A 20611-nucleotide genomic window follows, 5' to 3' on the forward strand; every position below is an offset into this window, starting at 1 on the left:
ACATCTTTGTACTTGGTTATTATGTATTGGTGTCCCTTAAATATCCTTCAAGATATTTGTTGGTTGGGGCCTGCTCCATTGGTACACACACAAGCATAGTGGTAGTGTTGTGGTAGGTTACACCTCATCCTCATTTAAACTTAAATTTAAATGCTACCCATTATTCATTAAAGGCCTAGAAGTCACCAGGGACATGGACAACTATGATGGTATTACCTCTAATATCTTCCTCTACTATAAGTAAAAACAATGAGCTGAGTAAAACTGATTTCTCTATGCAAGCTGAACATATCTTGACTTGACACTGCCTTTCATAAATAGTTGTCACCTAGTTGCTCCTAGCCCCTCCGGTTCCTTACAAATTCTGTCTTGCATTTCTAGCTTTCTAGCCGCTTATGACATATGTGATGCAAGAATCTTAATGGATGAGCCCCTATGCAGCAATGAAAATGTGTTTTTTAATGTTAAAGTAGACCTTGAAGGGCGGAGCACATGGAGATCTGATAGCTGCCACCTTAAATCTCTTAATTGCTCTGAAGTTGATTTGATTTAATCTACTAATGTTATTCTAATAGCATATGTGACTGATTTGAAGGTGGGTGAAACACTATTAGATATATTGATTAATCCTTAGCTCTCTAGTGCTGTGTCTGGTGTAGAGGCAATATATATCTTAGAATTATGTGGTACATTAATATCCTTGCATAAATAATCTGACATTTTATTATATCCTAAATGTCTATAAAAATATTGGCTTGGTTCTATCTTGAAGAAGATTTGCTTCTAAAGGAGCATTAGGATTGCAACTGTTGCATGATAACAAAATCTGCAAATTCAGACAATGTGCTGCCATTACTTGAAAACTGTCTCTAACAATACCTGATACTTTTGTGGCAGTGAATAGAGTGCAAGCCCACATTTTGTGAAACCTCTTGAATGATCTCGGCATCTCGAAGGAGGTTTTTAAACTAAGGAGGTCCATCATAGTTTATCTAATAAGGTGAATCACTATACATTTTTGTTTCACCCGTCGGAACATCTTGTGATTCCCCAGCTTCAATTATTGGTGGGGGAACCACAGACTTCCCTCAGACAAAGCATCAGCAAGCTCTGCCTGTGGAAACTATTGACCTGGTAATCCATCTACTACAGAGCAACATGGGTGTGATAGTCACCCATCCCATTTGAGGAAGGGAAAACCTTAACTAGATTTCCCTGCCGAGCACCGCTATGTGAGGCATGGTGGCACGGGGCAAGGAAATCACATAAATGGCCCAGACGCAACATGAGAAAGTTTGCATGTGTCAAGGCTATTGCTTATATATTTTTAAAAACAAACTCATTTTTTGGAAGTTTGTTTTTGAAAAGCAAAGGGCAATAACAACATTGTGCCTACCGGGCAAAGTGCTCTCACACCATTGTTACTGCTGCACTAGATGTTGTTTTGAGAGCAGTGAAATCATTGCAAAGCAGGGGTCTCATAATAGAATGTGTGGTTCTCCCCCAGGTGAGGAGAGGCTAAAGCCTCCACTGAGCCGAAGGCTGGCAGGCAACAGAACAACTTTATATGACAGTCTTAGTCTGAAAAAATATGAAAATATCTTGACTATAAATACGGTTGTGCATATCTCTGAAGGCCTCTTAGTATCATTCATGTTTCTTGAAGTTCTCGATCTTGGGGTATTAGCCATTTGCAATACTTTCCAATGGATTCAGAATTAGGAAAAATATTTATGCTTTACCATACAAATTAACTGCAGTGTTTGTTGGTTGATAATTGGAAGGGTAATTATGGGATCAATCAACAATGTAGATAATGTAACACCCAAATAGAGGCAGTGGATTATATTATAGTGCATTGTAATGCTTAAATGGGGCAAAGGTCAAGTACTTTTTCCATCTCTAATACGTGCACCAATAATAAATGCTGTTAGTAGCTTGCCATTCCACTATAGGTACTTGCAAGCAATTGGGTTATTGGTTGAGGAGGGTGCAAGCCCCACTCAAGAAACAACCACAATCCTTGTCAGAGTGAACCACAAAAGTCACAAAATGTACCTGTGCTTAACCAACTTGTAACATTTAACAAAGCAGTCAGGCTTAAGTCAGAAGAAATGTGTAAAGCATTTATGCAACACTCAGACAGTAATAAAGGTAAAACATGAGACAAGAACAATCCTAAACCAATTTAGACAAATAGATACATTTTAATGAATTAAAGGATACCAGAGGACCAAATATCCAATCAGTAGAACCAGAGATATTTTAAAGTTTTTAATTAAAAATAGCACCTGCAACCTTGAAGTGCAACTCACTGTCATCTGGTCGCACTAGACCGGGGAAAAGTCACATGTTCTGGCAGCCACAATGAAGCACGGGTCAGATACAGGGACCAGGTTAGTCCTGCCAAAAAGTTGCCTTCAATGTCTGATGCAAAGATTTCCACTCGCATTGGAGTCAGCCACGAGGAGCAGAGAGAGCACTGCTGATTGTTTACGCTATAGCACAAAGTGCAGGTCAGGCCACCTGTGCTGTCATCGCTGTTGAGTGAAGAGCTGGTCGGGCGCCATAGGTTGCCAATGCTGTAGATACACATTGGCAGTCCCCACAGGCTGACCTTGCTGCAGCACAAATTGGAGCTCTCATGTTGCTGTCACCTCTAGCAGCTGCCAAAGAGAAGAACAGATTGCACCGAAACTTTGCTTTGGAGGTCGTCGTGGGTGGCAGAGTCTTTGTGCAAATGGGTCTGTTTGTGGTCATGAGGAGGCCACATTTCAGAAATGTAACCATTTCTTGCATAGGAGTATACTCTGATGCCAGCCAAGGGCCCAGGACCTGGGGAGGCATCTCTTGGGGACCAGGGACTCATTAAATCAAAGGCCAGCAGGGCTCAGGCATGCCCAGTTCCAGCAGGTCACCTGGGCAGTTGCAGGGAGGCCTCTGAAGCTTGTTGTGCCCCTGTAGCTCACAGAGGAGGTCAGCCAACTAACTCTTGGAGTCACTCTGATTAGCCTGCGATAAATGTAAGAAGGTTCAGTCTTCCTTCTCCAACAGCAAGGCAGTTCTTCAAGCAGCAGTGCAGTCCTCTGGCAGTAGGGCAGTCCTTCTTCTGTAACTTCCACAGGTCTAAAGGGTTCTGAAGAGTAGATCTGAAGGTCCAATATTTATACAGGGTGCAAGCTGTTGTTTAGGAGCATTTTCTGTCTTACCGCCTCACCAGTTCTGGAGCTTTCAGTCATTCCAGATGTCTACTTTCAGACTTACAGCCACATGCATCAAGTGATTTAGGAATCGCAAACGGTGCGAATCGCAAAATTCGGCCGTTTGCAATTCCTAAATCACTATTTGGGATGCATCAATCAAAAATACAAGAAATCGCTATTTTTTGCGATTTCTAAAAATGCGATTGCATTTAAGGAATCGCAATTTGCGATTCCTTAAATGCAATGCATGACACCTAAAAAAATTGCAAATTCGCAATTAGGAGGAAACAATAACCATGAGGTTGGACCTCATTGTAATTTGCGAAAAATCTGAAAAATGCAATTTTGTGCATTTTTCAAACTGTCATGTTGTGCACACACATGCCCTTAGGGCATGTGTGTGCACAACATATGTGCATAGATTGATTTCAAGGGTGCAACAGCACCCTTGAAATCGCAATCTCAATTTGCTATTAGCTAATTGCGAATCGCAAATTGAGATTGTCTTCCCATTCATTCCTATGGGCCTTTTGGCCCATAGGAATCAATGGGAATGGATTCCTTAATTACGATTCGCAAATTGTGAATCGCAATTATGGAAAAATAAGGAATCGCCCAAAAAATTTCGATTTTTTGATGCATTGCCGTTTGCGATTCCTTAATTGCGATTCCTTAATTTTCGCAATTAAGGAATCGCAAACGGCAACAATGATGCGTGTACCTGTTAGTTTGTTATTTGGACTTCAATATCCTACAATGCGGCAAACCTAGAGCACTATCCAATAATTTCCACTAGAGCGCTAACGCTTCATACTTTCTAGAGCAGCTCCTTTTGGCCACTTATAGGGCTCCCTGAACCTTGGATACAGCATATATGAGCCTGGATTCTATCCGGCAGATGCCACTAGTAGGGTCTAGTCCAGATCCAATTGTTACATTGTTTCTGCTTAACTAGTCACTTCTGAAAAAGGCCTCTTGCAGCTTGTTATAGCCATGCAGGAGGTCAGCCACCTAACCTTTGGAGTCCATGTCTTCATAAAATAATATAACATGTGTATTTGGAAAGCGCACGTTCACCCAAGGGTATCTTGGCGCTGAATAACAGATGTTTATAGCTACCCAAATCAATGGTACTCATTTTATCGACCTCAGAAAGATGAAAGGCTGAGTGGACCTGACGGAATTTTTAACATATGACCATGAGGTCAAACACAGGCCCCTACAGTGGATGCACTAGTACACTAAGCCACCAGACTCCGTCCTTGATAAAAGTGGGAACAGGTCAAGCCCTTCAAGTACCCACAAAGGTCACAGACAGAAGGTCCAATCATCTTCTGCTCTTCTGCAGGTTGAGGTGTGGTCCAGGTGTCTTGTGATGAGCTGTGGGTGAGGTGCCACTATGTAAGATTCGCTAGCCAGTGGGTGGAAGGGACTCCTGGACACTCCCTAACCAAGGAGAAAAAAGTTCTCAGAAACAACATTTCAACTTTTGCAGCAAATCCAGTTCACTTTATTGTAAGCTATCCCCCTCTGCACTATTCTGAGGCAAATCCAATATGACATAACCTTTCTGCCATCCGTAGAGGTGTTTGAGGAAATGAGCAGTCACCACCTTCTTAACTGCACCACACTAGTTCTGGGACCAGCTCCTCCACCTATTGGGCTGGTGCCAAACTGACAACAGGTGGCACAGGGAACAAAGGCTTCTCTTCCTTAGGGCCCCATTTAGACATAACTATGAATGAATAGATCTCACCCAGAATCCTTTCAAGTTAATGTAGTTCCTGACCCACCCCCTTTCCCAGCTGCCCTCCCTGAGCTGAGAAGAGTCACATACCTAATAACCAGGTCATCCTGCAAAAAGCCTATGCTATTTTTAGCTCGGAGAGCAGTTTTTACACTCCATTAGACGAAGTACTGACAGGGATCAACAGCTTGCAGGCTAATGCTAATTATTCTCTGGGAGGTGGAGGTTCAGGCAGATAAAATGTAACTTTTTTAAAGTTCCTTTTCCTAAATATGTGTTCAAAATTCAACTTAATCAGTGAATTGTATTTTTAATAAATATTAAACATATTAATTAGATCATTCTAAAAACATGTTAATTATTTTATCTGAAATTTCGTTTTCCTCATAGAGCAACTACAGCCTTGTACAGCAAAAATAGTTCCGAGGGTGAATCAATGTAGGTACATGCTAACACTAAATTATTTCATGTTGCAATTTTTAAATATTAGGTACCCTACTTTGTGGACAGCAATTCCTACTTAGGGATGGAATGTTTAATGTTCAATATTTCAAAGTAGAGTCCTTTCCTGTCTGAATGGATTAACTTGACAGGTTCACCAGTAGGTTTAAAAGCAGGGAGACCTGGCACCATGTTTTTTTTCAATCAAGTGGATAGTACAACATGTGCTGCAGTCCAAATGTGACATTTATTTTTTCCATTCCATTGCTGTATTTAGCTGCACCATACACAATGGCCTTACTGGGAAGTTAAGTTAGCTAGTTTCACCATGTTTTAGGGGTCAGAACACATACATTGTCGCTTACTCGCTTTTTTCAATTCTAATCTGACTGAATGATTCTCTTAAAAGTAGGCATTCCTTTTTTTAATGTCTCTAATCCTTCACAAACTTTGATAACAAACTAAGCTCAACCTGACCCCAAAAGGTTTTTGGTCTGCCTGTTGTGTGGTGAATGGAGGGAGTAGATTATTAATTGAACTCTCTTTTTCCCAGGAGTTGCGTACTTATAACATATGTCAGTGTATTATCTAAAATATTAATTGGCTGACATGCACTCTATAAACCTTCGATGTTTCTCTTTAACTAGTTTTGTAAATGTAATATTACTCTGTCACATGGATTCCTTAAGGTCCCTTAGTTAAAATTGTACATTTGTCAAAGCACATTTCAGATGCTATCTGTGTAAAGCATTCATATCCCTTTACATATTTGCCAAATGGGCATGCCAGTCATTACAGTGTTTGGTACGCTAATTTAATTACTTGCCCTGTTGTGTAAGACTCATAGGTAAATGTTGTATGTGCATTTTATAATTTCTCAAGTATTCAGCAATGTTTTGCATGGAGAGATAACATTTTAATCATATATCTATCAGACACCATTACTTTATCTGATTACAATCCCCAGTTTAATTAGCTATCGAGAGATGTCATAATCTTTGACTTTGGTCGTTGGTAGCAAGAGGCATGTCTTGTCTTTCTCTACATGACTTGTGGCCTGATACTCAAAATTATTTAGCACAGTTGAATTATTGAACTTCTCTTTGGGGAGCAAAGGATGGTCGAAGTCCTTACGCCATAAAGGGTCTATTTGCAAACAGTATCAATTTACTCACGTCAGGAATATTAACGAGGCAGAATTCAGGGTGTGATTCTCCAAGTAAAGTAACAAATGTTTGTATGGGGCCCACTGTGGGACAGCAGACCTTCATATCACCATTTGCATTCACAATGTGTCTGTCTTGAAAACTCTGCCCCTTAATGAGACAAAGGTCGCAATTATGCACACTGCAACATTATGAATGTATTTCACAAAGTCTTTTGAACACCTAGAGGCTACTCTAATGATCACCATTGTGCAGAGACCTGACAAGGTTCAAGTCAATACTTCTGTTATAATACATGAATTTTTTCGTATCACTACTTTAAATGATGCTTCACATTGTTTCAAATAAACCCTTCCAAATAGCCTCCTTCTTCGAAAAATATTTCAAAATATGTCCACAATTCTTGATGTTTCTACACAAACGCAGTAGAAAGAAACATTTTATTTGAAGTTCAAATTCTAAATCTCGAGTTACCATGAGGGTTTGTAGGTCTGGCCTGTCGACAGTGCAGTTGCTGTCTGCTAGGAGAGGTATTATTTACAATAAAGGGCATGGAGACCGCCCATTGCTTACCATTCATTGGCACCAATGTCAATCTTCTTTGAGACCTCCTAATTGCCCAGCATGTGGAGCATGGACAGGTACAGATTGATTCATCCTGATAAGTGTCCATCCACAGCGGTTCTATTTATTTTGACCCTCCCACCCCCCCTTGTCCATAGTGTTTCTTCCACCTAAGACTAACCCCTTCTCCAGGTTTTCTCATTCAATCTAAAGAACGTAGATGCAGTTTTTAAAATGTCCTTGTAAACTCATCCGCCTTGTCTATCCACATGCTTGCTGCTGTGCTCTACCTTATCCTGAAACTGGCATGGAGCTTCATTAATAAGCAGACACCGATGTTTCATTAACACCCGCAGTGAGCCACTCGTATGCTCGGCACGCTGCGTTTCATTGCTATGATTTAGCTATGTGCAAACATCCTGCATCTTTGAACACGTGCGCCGTTTGACATCTGTAGAAAACACAAGCTCTGTGCATTTTAATTACTAATGCTATATGCATATTTTAAACCTGTTTTTCATCAGAACTCCGCATCCTATTGCAACAAGGTTAATACAACCATTTGATCGGCTATGGTGAAATGTGACAGCTGTAGGACAATTTAGACAGAAAGGGTGCCAGAAATGTGTGTGAATACCACACAATGCCAAAATAATTCCACTCCAATCCACTCCACTCCTTGCCACACAATGGCACACAATTCCACACCACTGCACTCCTTGCCACACAATGTGACACAGTGCCATTCCACACAACACTCCAAGCCACTGAATGACACTTCATGCACCACCTTGCCACTCCATTCAACCCTGCACAGTACCACTCCACTCCATTCCATGCCATACAATTCCTCTCAATTCCATGCCACAGAATGCCACTACACTACACCACACTATTCCATGCCGCTCCGCCAAAGCCAATAGATCTCACATATGCAAGACCTTGCCAATCTTATTCTAAAATAATATTTGGATAACAGCCTACTACAGTATAACCTTTGTTGGTCAAAACTGGTGTTTGTTTTTGGAAAAGGTTCTTGATATCCCGAACACTCTGTGTTTATACTGCAGCAGAGCAGACAACTTAGATAAAAGATGGCAGGGATCCGAGCAGGTTTTCTTTTCCTATAACAGTTGTTTTTAGGTCGAGCAGACCTAAAAAGCATGCGAAGCATGCTTTGTCTGCGAAGACAACTTTTGCTGGCGTGTCTGGGGGAATGTGAGACAGCGATCGGCCACGCGCCTCGCTGTCTCAGATTCCTTCTCGAGGGCGCGCACGTCGCCGTGCACATCCCCTGCCTGCCATTCACTCTCAATCACACACAGCCATACACACGCATGCGCGCACACACACATACACCCACGCAGGCACAATGCATACACACATTTTTTTAACTGGGAACAGAGGCAGTGAATAGGGGATTGGAGGTTAAAGTTCCAAACAGGTTTGTAGGAAATAGTTTCTGTCAGCTTAGAGTTTAATGATAGATGAATATGGAGCATTGCAAGCTCTTCCGTGGCTAAATAGATACAGGCATATTACTGAGCATATATCCTACATTTTATCCTACATTAAGTTGATGTGTTTTGTCATGAACTGGCCACAATTTGCTAATGGACTGCTTTGTTAAATGTGTGCATAATTCCTTACTTTTCGCAATATTTTATTTTAACCCACCCCCTCGCACTCTCTTGCAGTGTTCCTACATCCCTGAATGCTCGCAGAACTATACAGAGGTACAGGATAAAGTGGACGAAATTGCAAATAATTTCAGAAGGTATCAGCGATTCCCTTGCTATTATAATCGAGAATTGACCCCTGAAACTGTTATCCTCACCAAACTTTATAGCTGGACGGCGCTGCTATGGTCCTTGATTTGGCCCACCTTTATGCTAACCTGTGGGGTTTCAATTATCATGATGGTGAAGATTAGCCGGCATTTCTTTGTGCTTTCAGTTCAGAAAAACTACCCTAACTTGTACTGATTTCGAAGAAATTATATTGAGATTTTCTTTTTTTAATCATAAATGTTTCTCATAACTGTTTAATTTCAAGTTTCTATTTACATAGAAATGAAAAAACCTTCTTGACTGTACTTATTTTATTGGTTTTAAAATAAATCAGACAAGGTTAATTGTGTTTGCCCTTATTTCAGATTTAATCTGGTGATTTACAATTTACCTGCGCTAATATACAGGTAACTTCCAAGAAATGGAAATACTTTGCAAATTTGCACTTTCTTCATTCCGCCGTAGCACATTGGGGGATTATTAAGGAAAGGACGAATGGTAAAATGTTGATGTTGACATATGGTTCTAAAAATGTGTTTATAACGCAAAAGCTGGGGTCAGGAATCAGGAAGTGGTTGGAGGAGACATAATGACAGAAAGGCTAGTGTTTATTGGAAAGAGAGGGGTACAAGTGGCGTCTCATACAGGTATGTTCTCAGCTGTGCACACTGGATTCTGCTGATGCACAGCTTGTTTCCCTCGTGAGGAAGAGTGCCTGTGCTTAGAACAGTGAGAAACAAACAGTTGTCTTGTTAATACCAACTGATAGGTCCTTGAATACTTTGGCTATTTCTGGGTCTTTTAAAGGCAGAAAGATTGCTGTCTCTGGCCCCCCACCTACAATATTCGGCTAAGTCTGCCCCCTAACATATACTGGAGAATCATCTAGTGTCAAATTCAATTTTCTCCCCTCAACACAAACTAACAGAGTAACTGAAGTACCCATCATATGCATTCCAACCAGCTGGTAAAATTGCTTCTCCTCACCACACACAGGTTGTTGCTGATGGATCTCTCAATGGGACTGCAGCCATTGATGGTGACCTCAGCAGATTAAGAAGATTTCTGTGGGTTGCCTGGCTGCTTAGAAAGATAACAAGTCCCTAGCAGGGGTGGTGACCACATCCTAGTACATAGGGAATGGTTGATTTAAGTGGGAGCCTTCTTTGTCCTCTTCACCCTTTCTATGTGCTAGTAAGACGTAGATAGGATATTTCGAGAGGGGCAAGATCCTGCTTGTCTCCTTTAGCTGAAACCTCCTTAACTATCGATATTTTTGCCATGTTACTTATACTGCTTATGGGGTTCCATGTACCAAGTTACTGCTTGACCCACCAGGGTAAGAAACATCTATCGTGCAGTCATCCTCTACCCTGCCCCCTTATATTATTATTTTATGTTTTTGCTTTTCCAGGAGAGGCAACTAAGTCCCCGACACTTGTAATGGCAGCCTCAACATCCCTTTTCGTGTTGCAGGCAACCAATCACAGCGTTTGCTCTGAGAAAGCCCACTCAGCCAATGAAATGGCTTGAATTTCTCAATTTTGAACAACTGCACAGATTTAGATCCATTTTAAACCTTAATTTATCAAATCTACTTAACAGGTTAACACCAAAACACAAAAAAACAAGCTTTCTGGACCAAGATCTAGCTTCCTGCCTTATCTAGTGTAATTCCATTTAGCAATTTTTGCAGTATCGCGTTCCAAGAGTCATTGGAAAATGCATTAGGAAATTTGGTTTGGTTCCCTTTTTTCTTGGCCCCCGTTCATGGATAACCCCTAAACTTTCAAGGAATGAGCTGAGGATGAATATTAGGGGATAGAAGGGGGGGCTGTTTAGATTTGTCAAAAGATGGCAAAATTATCAGCAATTAGCAAACTAAAAAATAATCTTCCTTTGGAAACGCAGGTCTACCTATAACTCCCCACTAGCGACCGCCAGTGGGTAATATATATATATATATATATATATATATATATATATATATATAGATATATATATCCCACTCCCAGCATTCCCTCATCACCTCCAGTCCTGGCGAAATGAGGAAGGCGGACCACAAGGAACTTGGCAGAAAGTTATTTTATTACAGTTTTTCCGCTCTGCTGCGCCGCGTTTCAAGCACAGCCGTGCTCTTGCTCATATATAGTCAAGTCAAAATAACTTTACTCAGTTACAAAAACCATAAAAGTTTGACACAAATACAATACTAAGATTAAATGTACATATGAATACTGGAGCATAAATAAAAACAGATAATAAAAACAAACAAAATATCTTCAGTTGTGTGTATATATATGTATATATACATACATATGTACATATATACACATACACACACACTGTAATACTCACTTCCTGTGGCGACACATGCATATTAAGTTGCCCACTAAGGCTAAGAGCTCCATGAAAAGTAGAAACGTACCTGTGAAATCAGGAACTAGATATAATCGTAGAAAAGGGACAACTACAAGATGGTAAGACATCTGGTAATTTTTTCATGATTTGGAAAGCCTTTAAAATCAGCAGAGCAAGGGGCAAATAGTTGGGCACACTTCCTGTGCCCAAAATTAACAGAATGACTGGCCCAGGGTGAAGTTTGCTATGTATATCAATTAAATCTAATAAGAAAAACTCATTAATGCCAGTGCAATTTACCTACAACGGATCTTCAGTGTGAGTAAATAACACAAACCAGCCGTTTGACTGCACAACGCTACAAGTCTTTTCGGTCACAAAGCCACAAGTACCTTTACAAAAATATGGACGGCATTAAAAGTGAAGATTTGTGAGAAGGAAAACACCAGAGCAAAACTGAAGAAGACGGCTTACAAACCTGGGAAGATGTTCACGTTTTCTCTGATTGACCTTGTTGATATTCTTGTTTACTTTCATTATTACACCATGACGCCATTTTACAGGTATTCCCAGGGGAGCGACAGATGGCGAGGTAATGTAGCTGAAGGGAATGTGCAGTATCTCTCCAGTGCCAAAATGCCAGCTTCTTGATAAGCTCTTGCCACACACCCAGAGTTGGCAAGGCGAGAAGAGAAGGCACACTGCACGCTCCGGGGCATGCAGTGAAATTCGTTTTAACCCCTCACCTATTCATTCCCTACACGTGCATTACTGACTGAATACTGCATGCTGTGCTGGATGTGGAGCTAAAATGTCAAGTGCTGAACTGAGAACCAAAGGCAAATCCTAGTTTTAAGTACACAAAAGGGGGGGAGGTACCCTACTATTACAAATAGGGACAGGGTAAGTATAATGAACAAGTACAGAAAGTCCCACAATTTCCAACACATATGTGTGTATGCATTAGCAAACCGCAAGTAGCACTCCAATATATATTAAAACATTTAGGGGCAGATTTATGTTAACTGGCGCATCCCCAGGGATGCGCCAGTTAACGTGCGCCACAGTGCGCCACAGCTCCGCCACCCATGGTGCGCCGCATTTACAATGCGGCTCACCATGGGGCAAAAACGGCACAGATGCGTGACGCATCTGTGCCGTAAAGGCGGCGCATTGCTGGAGTTGCGTCGCAAGCGCGACGCAGCTCCAGCAAGGCTCGGGGGTGCCCTATCTGACCAATGCTGCATCAAGACCTACGCCTGCTTCAAGCAGGCGCAGGCTTTTGACGCAGCATTGGCCTGAAAGTGACTGAGTGAAATCTTATTGATTTCACTCAGCCACTTTTGCGAGGCGCACCTGCCCCGGAACGCCCACCCTGCGCCGGAACGCCCATAAGCGGCGCAGGGCTTTACAACGTGACGCATCTGCCTAGATGCGTCATGTTGTAAATCGTTCGTAGGGATGCGCCACGTTTACGCCGCCTTGCGTGACGCAACAGCGGCGTAAACGTGGCGCATGGGCCTCATAAATCTGCCCCTTAGATTCACAGAGTCGGGTTGTCAGCATACACGCATTAATGAACAACGAATCATATGCCTATAAGTAAAACAAATTATCAATTTATTACAGTTCTCAGAATTAAAAACATATTCGTCTTAAAAAAACAGTTCATCACATTAAAAATTCATAATTCACAGAAAACAAAGTTGCATCTCATTTTGCATTGCAGCGCGCGCAACGAAATTTGTTTTATTTATTTAATTGTTTACTTACCTCCGATCATCCATATTCCGGTGTTTGCTACCTCCCACCCTGCCCATCCCCCACCCCGCCTTTATGCCCCATGGAACTCCCTCCACGGGCTGCTACTGGGAAAAAGTGTCACTGTTGCTTTGACAGGGAACCAACATGCTGGCTTGCTAGACAGTGGCGGCTCCACGAGGGAGTGCTGCGGAGCGGGGCGGAAGAGGGGCAGGGTGCGGGTTAGTAAACTCCGGAATAGGGCCGAAACAGAGTTGAGTAAAGAAATAAAGAAATAAATCGAATAACAATAAGCAATGCATCACCAATTTGGTGTTGCAGCGCACGCAATGTAATTTGTTTGATTTATTTATTTCTTTACTCTACTCCGTTCGGCCCAATTCCGGAGTTTACTACCCCCCTGCCCCTTCCCCTCCCCACCCCGCAGCACTCCCTCAAGGAGCCGCCACTGCTTATAGTTGTGCTGTGCTTAAAAAATAAAAGACACAGAAATCCCAAACCATGTATATCCTGTAGCACTGACTTGCAGCGAGAGATAATGAAGCAATTTGGAATTTCTCAAACTCGGCTCAGATTATTTGCTTCTTACAGACCAGTTTTTGCTGGGATTTGGTTCTGTGCATCGGGACAGTACATGTGCTCCTACCCTACAAATATAAGCTTATACCTAATTGGCTACTTGATTTTCTTGTATGGCCATTGCAAATTCGAGCAGGAAGACATCAGTTGCATCGACATTAAATGTCATATGTAGGCTATGGTGTATATTTACAACTCCCACATGTATGACTAAAATGTATAACTACAGGGAACACTATTACTCTCTGGATGGCGGCATTGAGAGACAAGCAGCGGAAAAGCCAATAAGTCTTACCTCTGAAACCAATTGGTTTCGCCAATGACCCACAGCTTAACTGTCACTTAGTAACCTTAGTAATCAAATATGAGAAAGTATTAAGACACGGATAGTGGCGAAGAACAATGGCACTTCAGAGACTATGGGGCAGATTTATGGTAACTGGCGCATCCCCAGGGATGCGCCAGTTATCTTGCGCCGCTGCTCCGCCACCCATGGTGCGCCGCATTTACAATGCGGTGCACCATGGGGCAAAAACGGCACAGATGCGTGACGCATCTGTGCCGTTAAGGTGGCGCATTGCTGGAGCTGCGTCGCAAGCACGGCGCAGCTCCAGCAATGCTCGGGGGTGCCCCATCTTTGCAATGCTGCGTCAAGACCTATGCCTGCTTCAAGCAGGCGCAGGGTTTTGACCAGTGGCGGCTGGTGACATTTGAAAGTGGTGAGGCGGAAACTGATAATCATACTGCACCGTTGCGAGCGAGCGCAGCGAGCGCGCCCGAACCCCCTAAGGAGGGTTCGGGGGGATTTCCCCCCGAGAAAATTTTGAAAAAATAGTGGAAAAATGGTGCATTTCCAAGCAAATTTGAGGACGCAGGAAGGTTAATAAAGCAATTGTCAAAGTGCAGGTATTACATTATTAAAGAGCTGTCATATAACATACTAGGTAGCTGCTTATTCAGTAATTCAGTATAACAACAGAGCTTCATAACAGACTTCAAGATACAATGATGAGAACCTCACAGATTGTTATTATTTAAACTGCAAACAACAAAACCAACCACTTTTTTTTATTTAAACTGCAAACAACAAAAGAACCAACTAAACAGGTCACAAACTATCACCATTCAACATATTTACTTTTTGTATCTAAATTCAGCACGTCTGTCTTTAAGCGCAGCAAATTTTTCAATTACTTGAACGTTAAAGTCAGCAATATTTTGGACAAGCTTGCTCTCTATAGAGAGCATTGCCAACGCATTGAGTCTTTCCTGAAGCATGGTGTTCCTCAGGAATGTCTTAATCCTCTCTAAGGCGGAAAAAGATCGTTCTGCCTCTGAGGCTGTCATAGGAGTTGTAATGAAGATTTTTAGAATAAAGAAAAACCAAAGGAAATGATGGACGGAGCGTTGACAATACAAGCACTCACCCCCAGTCAACTGATCTGGGTTTAATCCATCACCGTTTTTTAGCCCACTCTGCCACCCCAGTTCAGACATGGCCATATGCAAATCTGTCTGAACCTGTGCCTCATGAGTGAGCTAAAGAATGGTGATGGATTGTTCCCATGAGGCACAGGGTCAGACTGATTTGCATATAGCCATGTCTGAACTTGGGTGGCTGAGTGAGCTAAAGAATGGTGATGGATTAAACCCAGATCAGTTGACTGGGGGTGAGTGTTTGATTTGCTCAAACGCTCCGTCCATCATCCCCTTTTGTATTGCTTTGTTCGCCCTAAGTGTGGCAGGGTATGCTCAGACGTGAGTCCCTTGCTCACTTGGCCACTGGATTCAAGATAGCCTGGCTGATGAGGATTATGAATCCGAAACAGGTCCCAGGATGCTTGTTTCCGGTCCAGGGAAGACATGGCTTGGCAGTTCGGGCTGGACTGTTCCCATGAGGCACAGGGTCAGACTGATTTGCATATAGCCATGTCTGAACTGGGGTGGCTGAGTGAGCTAAAGAATGGTGATGGATTAAACCCAGATCAGTTGACTGGGGGTGAGTATTTGATTTGCTCAAACGCTCCGTCCATCATCCCCTTTTGTATTGCTTTGTTCGCCCTAAGTGTGGCAGGGTATGCTCAGACGTGAGTCCCTTGCTCACTTGGCCACTGGATTCAAGATAGCCTGGCTGATGAGGATTATGAATCCGAAACCGGTCCCAGGATGCTTGTTTCCGGTCCAGGGAAGACATGGCTTGGCAGTTCGGGCTGGACTGTTCCCATGAGGCACAGGGTCAGACTGATTTGCATATAGCCATGTCTGAACTGGGGTGGCTGAGTGAGCTAAAGAATGGTGATGGATTAAACCCAGATCAGTTGACTGGGGGTGAGTGTTTGATTTGCTCAAACGCTTCGTCCATCATCCCCTTTTGTATTGCTTTGTTCGCCCTAAGTGTGGCAGGGTATGCTCAGACGTGAATCCCTTGCTCACTTGGCCACTGGATTCAAGATAGCCTGGCTGATGAGGATTATGAATCCGAAACCGGTCCCAGGATGCTTGTTTCCGGTCCAGGGAAGACATGGCTTGGCAGTTCGGGCTGAACTGTTCCCATGAGGCACAGGGTCAGACTGATTTGCATATAGCCATGTCTGAACTGGGGTGGCTGAGTGAGCTAAAGAATGGTGATGGATTAAACCCAGATCAGTGGACTGGGGGTGAGTGTTTGATTTGCTCAAACGCTTCGTCCATCATCCCCTTTTGTATTGCTTTGTTCGCCCTAAGTGTGGCAGGGTATGCTCAGACGTGAGTCCCTTGCTCACTTGGCCACTGGATTCAAGATAGCCTGGCTGATGAGGATTATGAATCCGAAACCGGTCCCAGGATGCTTGTTTCCGGTCCAGGGAAGACATGGCTTGGCAGTTCGGGCTGGACTGTTCCCATGAGGCACAGGGTCAGACTGATTTGCATATAGCCATGTCTGAACTGGGGTGGCTGAGTGAGCTAAAGAATGGTGATGGATTAAACCCAGATCAGTGGACTGGGGGTGAGTGTTTGATTTGCTCAAACGCTCCGTCCATCATCCCCTTTTGTATTGATTTTTAGAATAACCCTCACACACCAACCTGGTTGGTGTCATGCTTCATCATCGGGTTCCCAGCTGAGGAGCCGAATGCTACTCAGCTGTGTAGCATTCGGCTCCTCAGCTGTGCTGCGACACCTGATTACAGTAGAGCAGTATTTTTCTGAAATTGTGATGAAGTGGTGTATTAAAAATATCTATGGGACTTTAACTGATCAAAAATTCTTTATTCCCAGTGGCCCAGGATATAATAAAAACTAGTGGATAACTATAAGAGACTTATTTAGTTGGGTCTAAGTTATCTGTTAGGTCGACATGTTTCAGCCCATATACAAATTGTGTTGAGCTTTCTTCAGGACCTTGCTCACAATGAATTAAAATGTGGTGTGGGTGAGAAATCGGAATGCGGAATCGAGAATAGGTTTTGAGCCGGGTGAGCCCTTTTACACAAGTAGGGAAGCTAAGGGTCTCCTGCCCCGGGTCCCGATTTACTTTGTATTTCCGTAACCAATGTAAAATACCGCAGGTGGACGCGAAATACGGTCAGTCCACATGGCATAAGCCAGCACACCTTAGCGTGTGTGCTGTTTAAAATGCATATACATGTGGTGTAATTACTATTTTGCCACTCACTTTCACTTTTCTCAACCACACCACATTTTAATTCACTGTGAGCAAGGTCCTGAAGAAAGCCCAACACAACGTAAGGCAGTTGTCAGGCAGATGTTCTCCAAAGTTGGTTGGTTATTCATAAGGTTTTCCTCAGGAAAGAATTGGGTAAACTTATACCTCTATAACAAAACAGAGTGTTGAATTAGCACTTTGGACTCGCTTTACAAAGAAATTTCCATGACTAGCTTCAATTTGGGTGTCAAAATATGCACTTCACGAGTTTAAATGCCAATCTAAGGACTCGCAGGCCACGTGCCCTCGAGTCTTCTCGACTCCTCCTCCCTCAAGGTTTGGACCAAACCACGCACAAGCATTACTCCAGGGCATAAACACACTAAAATAAAAATAAAAGATGACAGGCCTGCCCCTCGTAACTACTTTGGCTTAATCACACTGGGGGCAGGTCTTCTGCATGAAACAAGGCTGGCGTAGATAGCACATTCGCTCTATATTGACATCCCCGCTAAAATTCACAAGAGTGTACCATTGATTATAGTAGATGTGTCCACTAAAACACAACATTGAGAATGGCTTGTTTTCAGATGCATGGGCAATAACCACATTAGAGCATACTTTAATAAATGCATGATGCTCCATGTCTGATATACTGCTCCCCGTAAATGTGCGGTTTACTATGGCAAGATAATTCTCTTTTTATATGTTCAGATAATACAGAACATAACACCAAGTAGGTGTATGGTGTATTGGCATTTGCATGCAGAGTGTGCGAATTCTTAACAATTTGCGTTGTCATCAATTTTGAACTAGGAGTGGTCTCAGGGAGTGTATTTCCAATGGCCTAGCAAGTATTTCTGGGATTTTGGGAGAGGAGTTAGCCGTGTGGCTAGAGCAGTCGACCTCGAACCTGGGGTACCGGGTTCAAGCCTTTGCAACGACGCTCAACATCCTGTGATTTTGGGCAAATCACTTAATCTTCCCGCGCCTAACAAAAACTAATGTGCCCATCTGTACCGAAACTGGTGCTCATGTAAAGTGCTCTGATACCTGATATCTTCGGGTCTAGTTCGCGCTATATTAAACTCTAAAAAAAAAAAAAACTTTCTAACTCCAGAAAACCTCTCCAACTCCTACCTTTTATTATTTTGTGGATAATATACAGTATTCCAGTGTAATACACAGGTAGCAGCATGCCCCGTTCCGTAGGGCTCCTCGTTTGATGTACTTTTCAACTAAGGTGGAAGAGAACTCGGTAAATACCTCTTGTATTCCTCTTTCATATATACTGACATTTCTAGACATGGCTTTGCCCAAATAATACACCTTCTTGAGGCGTGTGCAAAGTAGGGGGAAAAAATTCTCCAAATGTTTCCCACTTTTTCTGTGTACTGCAGTTTACAGCACACATACGAAGTGAGAAAAAGCTCTTAAGTATATCTGGGAATTTCATACAAAACGAATGGTGCTGTACTGCTCTCTCCCACACAATGCAGCACAACAACTTTGCTTGCTGCGCTCTGTTACATGATATATTAGTAAATATGCCCTCAAGTTTGGCAACGTTAGTGTAAATTACGACTCATCCTCAAAAGGTGTTAGCAGATCTGCAGTTAAGAACTGGGCAACACAGAGTGGCTGTACACCTTTATGTGGTAGGGAATCAACTATGGTAAGCGGTCATATGAACATAGCTTGCTTAGATGGAGTTCTCAGGTCTCTGATTTTATTATCATACTTCAGAGAATGATAATTAATAGCAGTGGCAGCGTGTTTAGGATGATCTGTAGGGAAAACATAAATAGACGAAATGCCACTTTGTAGAGAGCGAGCACTGCTAGGTGGGACACTCGTTTGCTCTGGCAGCGATAAGAAATGCTGGGCATATGGAGGTGAGCCTTTCATCAGGTCAGACTTTCAATTTTAGAATCAACATCAGTGGCTTACAGAGTAGTGACAGATTCCTATGGCATGGGCTTATATTTAAGAATCAACATAAATAGATCAGTGGCTGGAAGTTTACGGAAGAAGTGAGAGGATGTTGTCTCTCTCCTAGGAGAGGAAGATGTGAATATTTTTACTGGGTGAGGTCTGATGTCATTCTGAAAACATGGCAGCAGCTGGAAGTGAAAAACCGCACTGCCACTGATATGTTATTCCATGAATCAATCAAAGGCAGAGCAGAGAGAGCGCGCTTTAGGAAGAGATGCCGCCCGATGCACATGTGCCGGGACCCTTTGCTTCACATCGGGACCACTGAAGCCCGTGCTAATTAAAAAGGCTTTGTTAAAAAATGCAGAATTGTTACATGATCGATCGGACATTATTTATTGGCTTCCTAACCCCAATGCATGAGCTAATTCAGGAAACATATGTTGCTGCCTTTAATACCCCTGCCAAAGATTCCCTTTCAACTATAGAAAATTACATGCATTTATCCATCTAGGCACTGCACAGACTTGCATTGCAGCTCAGAAATACGTGTTGTTATCTGATGTGGTGGTCCGTCTGAGATAGTCGCCCCTAGGCCTAGTTATTACCGACCCGACCCCTGGGGTCGACTCGGTAATACAGTGCCGCCCAGGATCACACAGTGTCCGGATTCGCAGGCGCGCGCTGCATTACAGCACTGGGTGCGAATAGTCAAGCTTTTTGGCAATGTCCGTGAAAACAACATTACGAACGTCAATGATGCCTCCCAAGTCCCAAAACAATTATCAGAGTAGAGACTAGCCAGTTCTAATAATCACGGGCCTCCACTTCCAGCGCAGCGCGCGCACACATTACGGGTGATTCAGAGTATTGACACACACACTGACACACATAAAATCATCACTCACTCTCATCATAAACTCAACTCAAGGTAGTAAATTCATTGGTTGGTATCATAAGTAACTAACTTACGTGGGTGGGGGGGACGCGGTCTCGTCTCGAATGATGTCAGTCAGTCACACTAGGTCGGGTGAGGTCCCTCCAGGCAGGCGTTCCAGTGGCAGACACCAGTCAGTCAGTGAGTGGCATAAACTACACACACGTCTGGTCACGAGTCGAGATGTTGTTGTCGTGGGCCTCGGTTCGTGGCATGAATCCAGCACGCGCAGTGTGGCCAATCACCAACGCCAATGCCTTAGAGCAGCCAACACGGCACCATCCTGCTGGAGTAGCCAATCCTGGCACGGCGTTAGCAGCGCCACTGCGCCAGGATTGGGCTAAGAGCAGACTGATATCTGCCCATTTTGAGACCCGGGCCCCGGGTACATGCCTATGTCGGACACTATTGGTAGGGGGGGGGGTGGAGGTCTCAAATGTGCGCATGCGTAGGCCAGTCAAAATCTCGACTACTCCGGCCT

At 43.1% G+C, this 20611-nt stretch overlaps 1 protein-coding gene across 1 annotated transcript in view; it reads left to right on the plus strand.

Moving 5' to 3' along the window:
* KCNMB1 (potassium calcium-activated channel subfamily M regulatory beta subunit 1) overlaps nucleotides 1–9255 on the plus strand; it is a 97403-nt gene extending 88148 nt beyond the window's left edge. The window contains exon 4 of the mRNA XM_078650713.1: nucleotides 8819–9255. Within this exon, the coding sequence (XP_078506839.1) occupies nucleotides 8819–9106 (288 nt within the window). The 3' untranslated portion in view covers nucleotides 9107–9255. The remainder of the gene's footprint in view (nucleotides 1–8818) is intronic.
* Nucleotides 9256–20611: the final 11356 nt, after the last annotated feature.

Source organism: Lissotriton helveticus, chromosome 7, assembly GCF_964261635.1.
Source record: "Lissotriton helveticus chromosome 7, aLisHel1.1, whole genome shotgun sequence".
NCBI classification, from domain to species: Eukaryota; Metazoa; Chordata; class Amphibia; order Caudata; family Salamandridae; genus Lissotriton; species Lissotriton helveticus.